Raw genomic sequence first — 8,361 nt, 5'->3', positions numbered from 1 at the left:
AAATGCAGCCAGTCGCAGCCTCAGTGAGAGCGCATGTGACCCAGCAGAGGTAGAGAGAGAGGACCAAGCTTCAGGAGGGAGAAGTGAGGAAAACCAGGCTGTAAGACTTTCTTTATGTTGCCGGGGTCGACAGAGGGAAGCCATTAAGGACCTGAGGAAGAGAGGAAGTCATGAGGGGAAGAAGGAGAAGCTCTAATTAGAGCTACCTGCTTCGTGGCATGGCACAGGGCAAAACGGGACACTAGTTGTAAACCTTCAGGTAAGAAGTTAACCTTGATTATCAGACATGATGCTGTAGATGCTTGTGAATGGAAAGTCACTTTGGAGAAGTGTTTACAGCGTATGATATTACAGGGCAGATCAAATGTGGTTAGTTTCTTAGTATCGTCTTCTTGCTGCTTGTAAAACCTGCTTTTCAAAGGGTGATGATAATCCTGCCTGTAGAGCAAAGAGAAATAAAAAAAGGAGGAACTTTATTGTCCTAAAGGCTTCTTGGTCTTTGCTTTTCTTTCACCTAACAGTTCATCTTCTTTCTCCTCTGTACTGTTAAATCTGTCTGTAATCATCTTGATTTGGGCTTAATAATCAAATAATCTGGCCTTTGTAATCTCGTTTAGCTAATCTGGATTTTGAGGGTGTGTGTGTTTAAACGTTCTTATTTATATCCCTGAGAAATGTGTCATCCCAGCATCGCTTTTAAAATCACTTTGGAGGGAAAGACGTGGCTCAGCTTTTAAATGTTCCTGCTGACGACGTGACAAACGCCGCTCTTTGCAGGGAATTAAGTCTCTATCCTGACTCTTCTATTGGCTTTATAGAGCTTTGAACTGGGTGACAGTTAGCAACAAGCTAATGTGCATGGCAAAGGTTAGCTGTCGAGGAATTAACCCAGATGGCTAAAGGCTGGTTTATACTTCCAAACTAGTTGCTGATGAAGATTCTCAGTCATCCAGGTCATAGTCATTCCGTAAAAGTTCAAAAAATATTTACTGGACTTGGTTTCCAAGATTTGAAGACGTTTCGCTTCCTCTCCAGGAAGCTTTCTCAATTTAAATGTCTGGATCAGCAGTGAGTTTGAGTCTTATATAGACAAAGCCTTGTATTGCTTGGAAACATGCAAATGGTAACCGATGGTAAACGACCCATTCATCGGTCACCATTTCCATGTTTCCAAGCGATACAAGGCTTTGTCTATATATGGACTCAAACTCACTGCTGATCCAGACATTTGAATTGTGAAAGCTTCCTGGAGAGGTGGCGAAACGTCTTCAAATCTTCGAAACTAGTTCGTCTGCGTAGGTGTCGCAGTGGACGCAAAGATGTCCCCGCCCCCTCCGCAGACACTGCTGCACCTCTCCCAAATTGTAGGTGACTACAGACAGGAGGCCTCCGATTGGTCAATTCTACATCCGCTTGCCGGCTTGTTTTGTTTGTATGACTGCAATTGCGGAAAACAACTCGTGAAGTTGGATCGGCTAAAAGAGCGAGGTGCTTCAGAACGCTGGGACCCTTTTTCCACCAGGATCTCCGCTCTTTTTGGCCCTCATGTCCCTCCATCGTCTGACAAACTTGCCGTCACTTCTTCACCGCCTCGGCCGTATCTAATTCCACAGCTAGTTCCTGATTGGCCCTCTTGCGTTTTGGCGTGGCGCAGACCATGCTTCAAACTTAGCATAAATCAAAAATGTCTGCGTCAAGCTCACTGCGACACACTGCTGCAGTAGTATAACCAGGGAACCAGTATGAAATCCTCATAATTTAACTAGTGTGAGGAACATGTTTGTCCTGAAATTTATACACTACATGTAGTTAAAAAAAAAAGTTCAATCAAACATCTTTTCTTTGCAAATTTGGATAATTTTAGAATTTATAGATCAGACCAATGAGAACCCAATAACCAGCCAGAGATGGTGCTGACTTGATAAAGCAGGTGAAGGCAGAACCAGCTGCTATGAGGCTGAAGTCAGAAAGGGATGGGAATGATGACTGGACAGACTGGTGACTGGTTGAACAGGCTGGAGGCAGTTTTTGATCAGGCTGATGATTGTTTGCTGACTGGCTTTGATTAGACTGGAGGACGGTAGAACTGACTGGTGACTGGCTGGACAGGCTGGGGACTGGCTGAACAGGCTGTAAACTGGTTGAACAGGCTGGAGGCAGGCTTTGATCAGGCTGATGATTGTTTGCTGACTGGCTTTGATTAGACTGGAGGACGGTAGAACTGACTGGTGACTGGCTGGACAGGCTGGTGACTGGCTGAACAGGCTGGTGACTGGCTGAACAGGCTGGAGGCAGGCTTTGATCAGGCTGATGATTGTTTGCTGACTGGCTTTGATTAGACTGGAGGACGGTAGAACTGACTGGTGACTGGCTGGACAGGCTGGTGACTGGCTGAACAGGCTGGAGGCAGGCTTTGATCAGGCTGATGATTGTTCGCTGACTGGCTTTGATTAGACTGGAGGACGGTAGAACTGACTGGTGACTGGCTGGACAGGCTGGTGACTGGCTGAACAGGGTAAAGACAGACTTAATAAGGCAGATGATGACTGAACAGGCTGCAGGCAGGCTTTGATCAGGCTGATGATTGTCTTGCACGGGCAGTCCAGGACACAACCAGTCAACAACTCCTAATGCACCATAGGCAGCATCTGCATCAGCTGATGCACAAGAAAGAAGGAAATAAACCAGATAAAAACTTCCTGATCTGAGTGACATCAACTGAGTTATTGATTCTAAAGTGGGCATTTCCCCTTCTAAGAGGAGATCGTTGAAATTAAGGCTACAACTAACGATTACTTTGAAAATCGATTCATCTGTCAATTATTCTTTCGCTTAATAATCGGGTAGCCAATGAATTATTAAACAAGATTTTATGAAATTAAACCAGGTGAAACTCAAACTTTTCCACTTGAAGAGTTCTGAATTCATTTTTTTTATCCTAAATGCAAAATGTTTATATATTTTTTTTACAATTTTGGTCTAATTCCTGCTCTAAGTGAGTCGCTCTGTCAGCTAAAAGCATGTTTCACAGTCTCTATACTCCAGTTAACGATTTATTGTTTACTGAATTAGATGAAGATTATTTCAATAATCGATTAAATATTTAAAATATGAGATGTTTCTGTCCTTTCAGGGCCGGTACCGTTGTCATGGCGAGATCTGGTCGCCCTGCTTCCGAGAGCTACCAGTCCACCTGCTGCTCAGTCGGCCAGTCTCTGTCCTCCTCCAGCCAAGTTGGCCTCATGGAGGACGAGGACGACCGGACGCCCATTTTCTCTCTTTCTAAAAGCTCCATAGATGTTGTCACGGCAACAGGCCCGCTTCACAAACGAGACCTAGCTTGGACACGGCTGGACCTGAAGCGCAGCTCCAGCACCAACACGCACTCTGACCAGGATGCAGTGACGCTGCAGCAGCTCCACCATCACAAATGGCGCCACAACAGCCACCAGTTCTCGGTCACAACTCAGAACGAGGACCTGCACAGCCCTCCTCCTCTCAGCGAGCGCTGGATTTCCAACACGCACCGCTGGAGCGGCTGCAGCAGCACGCACAGCCGCAGCAGCACGCCGGACACGGTGGTGATGAAGGAAGGGCTTTCACGTTCCGGCTGCTTCACTCCAGATTCTCCAGTGTCCAAACTGGCCTCTCCTCCAACCACACCCTCACCCCTGATCTCCCCGTTCCACACATCTCCTTTCCCCCCTCAACACAGTTCAACTTCCTCACCACTAACTCTAAGCATGCATCAGCTACCTGAATGCTCCCCTCACCATTGGCCGCCATATCCAAACGATAGGAGCTCCCATGAGAAACTCTCATTTCACTTTCCTTCCCCAGCTCAATCATATGCAAGCTTAGCAGACCCAGGACTCACTGCGGTTCCAGAGGACCTGGTTAACGCTGCGAGTAAGGAGCAGTCCAGCCCCAGAGACATCCAAATGTCGGAGGGTAAAGAAGAGGAAAGGAGACTGCAGACTGTCTGCGAGCCAAAGTTCAATCCCAAACTCTCTGGTCGCCATCATCTGCTGCCGTTAAAGTTGGAGCAAAGCTGGCGGATGGAGAAAGGTTGGAGATCCCCGCTGGTTTCCTCATTAAGTGACTCAGCGTTAGGGGACGCCAGGTGTCCTTTGATGCACTTGAATGAAAGCACGAATATCCCGAAGTCAGAGTTGTTGAGGGAGGAAGGAACGATGACCTCACAGCTGGAGACGAAGGATGCTGCGGTGCAGACTGGGTCCCCTCTGGGCTCCTACTGTGACTTCCTGAAGACCATGTCTAACTCCAACAGCGGCTCACACTCCCTGCTGGGCTCACCACCGGGATCCAGACTAAACCTGAAGGCGTCGGTGGGATCCCACTCCAACCTGGTCTCAGCGTCTTCAAGCATGTTTCCAGTGAGCAGCGGCGAGGAGGAGGAGAAGCAAGAAGAGAGTCCAGAGTGGGACGTTCCCTCGGCTGCAGCTCGGCATCTGGAGAGGAAGAGATCCTGCCTGAAGGCGCAGTCTGAGGAGTCTGATGAGCTTGGTAGGAGGGGCAGCATGAAGCAGGTGCTGTGGGACGAGGATGGCCTGACATGGGACATTCATGGAGCCTCGGTGGACCCCGATGAGCTCAGCAATGCTATACAGAAACATCTGGAGCTCAAGAACAGCCCCCAACCACAGAGGCGTTCCTCTAAGAAAAAGAAAGCACCGATGCCTCCACTCATATCAAACATGGTAACAACAATGACCCCCGACACAAGCCCACCTGCAATGAGCATGAAGTGCATGGTGGAGGGGGAAAGCCAGGAAGCCCTGGAGGCTGAAGCTGGGAGGGAGGGGCCACAGGAAGCAGGAGGCAAACGGCTGGAAAAGGAGGAAAGCAATCGTAAAAAAAGCAAAGAAGAGCAAGACAAAGCAGAAGAAATAGAGGAAGAAGGTGGAGAGAAAGCGGTCTGCAGCCTGAAGTCTCCGACACATGGCGGGGGGCACAGCAAGAAAAAGATAGTGATCAGATCCCTGAGGAGGCCTGGATGGTGTGGAGGTTCTAGCAAGACGGAGGACTGAGACACTCTGGGTTTTACATCACCTGAACGATGAAGCGGGGAATTCAGTTCAGATGAGATCAAACCTTTCATTAATCCGACCTCCGTATGAAACCAACACATGAACTCCTAACCCCTCTCCTTCAGGAAGAAGCAAACTAGACATTTTATAATTGATGTTCACTGATATTTTCATTTTTTTTGTGCAAAGCTTTTTTGTGCATTTTTATGCTCTTTCTTTTACGTGTTTTTAGCATCTTAGTTTAAAAAAAACAAAACATTTTCCAGTTTGAAATGAAGAAATATGTAGAATGAAAGTGTGGATGTTATGGTGCTATTAATGATGTTCTGTTAGAAATCCCAAAAAGCTAAAGCTAATTATTGTGACCTATAATAAACGAGGAAGGCTATTATAATAATTGATTTAGAATAATAACCAAACACAAATAGATGTTTTGTTCTGAAAGGGAACAAATAAAACGTAAAAAAAAAAAAAAGATGCAAATGACTAGAATTATTCAGCTGTCAATTAACTTGGTGGTCTGGCTGTCGACTCTGCTACGTCGGTCTATTCAAACCAGATTGGGTTTTTTTCTTCCCTTAATTCTAAAACTGTTGATACTTCTGGAGGCAAAAAGTGTTCCTGGATTTATGATAATTCTGGTTTTTCATAGAATTTAGGGTACAAAGAACACTTAAACACAATTCTAAGGTCAACTGTTAATTTTTTATTATTTATATCTTTTATATCTATATCTTTAAGTGTTCTAAAATAGGACAATATTTACCATGTTTTCGCTTTAAACAGATGAAGTAAATAAAAGTTGACATGTTCGGTTTTGGTTGAAGTTGTATGTAATTATTAGAAAATTATAAATCAGTTTCATGTCATTCATTTTGATTATATATTCATTAGCAGACTTTTAAACCAGAAACAATTACTCTGCATTTATTGTCTGTGTGTTTTTTGTTACTTTGAATAACAGGAAGGATAATGTTTTTATATTGATTTAGTTGCTTTCGTTTTTTTGACTTTATTCACTGCTGTTAGCTTTGAGGATTTTTGCTCAGTATTGGTCATCATATTTCATATTTACAAGTTTCCTAGCCTGATAAACCAGATTAAATGTGAGATTAAATGTGTAATTTAGTCTGGCCACGATGAATGAGACATCGGAAGATTGTTTATGGTCTTTCAAACCATGTCTGTGCCTATTGGCCAACGCTCTGACCAATGAGAAAGCTGGTGGGGGACTGTAAATACGTCTTTCTTAAAAATGAATTTCAAAACTGAGTCAAACCAGAACTGTTCAACAGTTGTTGCCATCTTACTTGTTGTGCTTTCTCCAGCGTGGCACAGATTTGTCGCCATGCCGTCAAAACCCCGCCCACTTTGCATTCAGAAATTCAAAACACATCTCTGCGTTGTGATTGGCCCGCCAGTTCAAGGGCCTGGGGCATTGATGGAGGCTAGACCACTGCAGGCGAAGATGATTTTGGCCGCTGGCGCCTGGGGCTGGTTTACTAAGCTACGAGTTTCCAAGATCCAGTTTGTACAAATTCTAAAGATTAAATTCTGACCTGGAAATCTTGAAGTCTGATGCTGCGTTCATACTAAAGGTGTTTTAAGGAAAAGTCCGGTCAGCAAGGAATAATCAATGGATCATTATTTATACCTAAAACTAAAATGTTCGCTGTGATTTAATGAATTTACATAGGGTTAATCAGTAAAAAAATAAAAATAATAATTTTCGTTGCGATCACCAGTCTAGGAGCGGCCATTTTCGCCCAAATATAGTAGCCCCTCCCTCCTGCCATCTTCCAGCAGTGACTTCACGGTGCGGTAAGCCTAGCGCCATTCTCCCCGCTTTACAAGCTAAATCAATGGGAACTACTAGACACATCTGCAATCAACAACAATTATTGAAGATTTCCAGAGGACTTCACCATTGAAATTTAAATACACTGATTCCTGATCCTCCACGGACGGGTTGGTCGTTGGATCGCCAACTTGAAGAGGGAGGATTTGCCATCGAACTTCTGGCCAGAGAAAAAACCCGTAATATGTAGCCAACATTTGGAAGAAGAATGTTTTCAAGATGACTTGGATAATAGCGCGTTGTGACAAACACCAGATACAGCACTGGGACTTGATCAACAGCCGATACCGCACCGTGACGTCACTAACCAGTAGGTGGCAGTAGTGTTCTTTGACAAACATGGATGCCTCCAGTAAAGCACATTCACATGAAAATTACTCTGAATTAAAAACACTGATCATTTATTGAACAGGATGGAATCATTTCAGATTTAAAGAACTTTCAGAAGTTTGAATTCTGACTGAACTTTTCTTTTAAGTGTCAAAAATGCTTAAACATTGTGCTTAAATTTCGTACACCAGGGCTGTGTCCTAATGTCCGCCCTAACCACTATATAGGGCCCCTATATAGTGGTTACACCATTTTAAATGATGTTCTGAACATCTGGTGGATGAAAAAGTAGTGGACTTAAAATTTCCCACAATGCACCTTGAAAGTAGTGATCATCCATGGTCACTAGACAAGCAGATATATGCTGGATGTTTCGTGAGTACTCTCCTTGCAAAGCATTATGGGATTTGTTGTCACAGCCGCCCGCTGTCATGTAGCGACAGTGTCGACAAATAAAGGTGGCGTAGGCACCGTGCAGGGAGGCGGAGTTTTGTGACCCACAGGAAGCGAAAAGTAGTGATCATCTGTCATAACGGTCAGTTCACTATAGACTCCACTATAGAGTCTCCGGTCTACATAGTGATGGAGGGATATAAGGATTAGTGCAGAGGTTCGGACACAGCCTGCTTTTCCTCCATTAGATGTTCGGACACTAATTTTAAATGTCGTAACCATCCGTGCCTTTTACAGGTCGGATGTTTGGACACAGCATCCTAATAGAGGAGCTCTGGTCTCATTGCCTATAAATTGTGGCATGGAATAGCACCTGCACACTTTGAGTTGAAAAGACCACATTGCCTACTAGTGGCTTGGCAGGGAAATTACACCATAGTGTTTGATCAAGTGCTGTGTGCAAAAGGAGAAATATTTACACCACACCTTTTTAGAAGAATGGAAAATGATAATAATTGAACTTTATTGATCTCACATTGGAGAAATTCCCCTCTGCATTTAGCCTATCCCCTTGGGGAGCAGTGGGCTGCCATTGTGCGGCGCCCGTGGAGCAGTGTGGTTAAGGGTTTTGCTCAGGAACCCAGAGTGGAGGCTGTTGGAATCGAAACAGGTACATGGATTAGTGGACTTATCCAGACCCAACCTGATTTAAAACATTTATAAATTACT

The 8,361-nt window shown here is 44.6% G+C and overlaps 1 protein-coding gene across 1 annotated transcript; it reads left to right on the top strand.

The window, feature by feature from the left end:
• LOC107090922 lies at window positions 1–5,309 on the top strand. The gene is made up of 2 exons (XM_015384563.1): window positions 1–259; window positions 3,134–5,309. Exon 2 carries the CDS (start codon window positions 3,150–3,152, stop codon window positions 5,049–5,051), a length of 1,902 nt encoding a protein of 633 aa, XP_015240049.1. The 5' UTR covers window positions 1–259; window positions 3,134–3,149; the 3' UTR covers window positions 5,052–5,309.
• The last annotated feature ends 3,052 nt before the right edge of the window (window positions 5,310–8,361 follow it).

This window comes from Cyprinodon variegatus, unplaced genomic scaffold (assembly GCF_000732505.1).
Source record: "Cyprinodon variegatus isolate N-32 unplaced genomic scaffold, C_variegatus-1.0 Scaffold316, whole genome shotgun sequence".
NCBI lineage: Eukaryota > Metazoa > Chordata > Actinopteri > Cyprinodontiformes > Cyprinodontidae > Cyprinodon > Cyprinodon variegatus.
The sequence above is the reverse complement of the archived record's forward strand: the minus strand, read 5'-3'. Positions and strand labels throughout refer to the sequence as shown.

Bases quoted from the DNA above. Each gene is read 5' to 3' on its own strand.
- LOC107090922 (XM_015384563.1), top strand. From the start codon at position 3,150: ATGGCGAGATCTGGTCGCCCTGCTTCCGAGAGCTACCAGTCCACCTGC.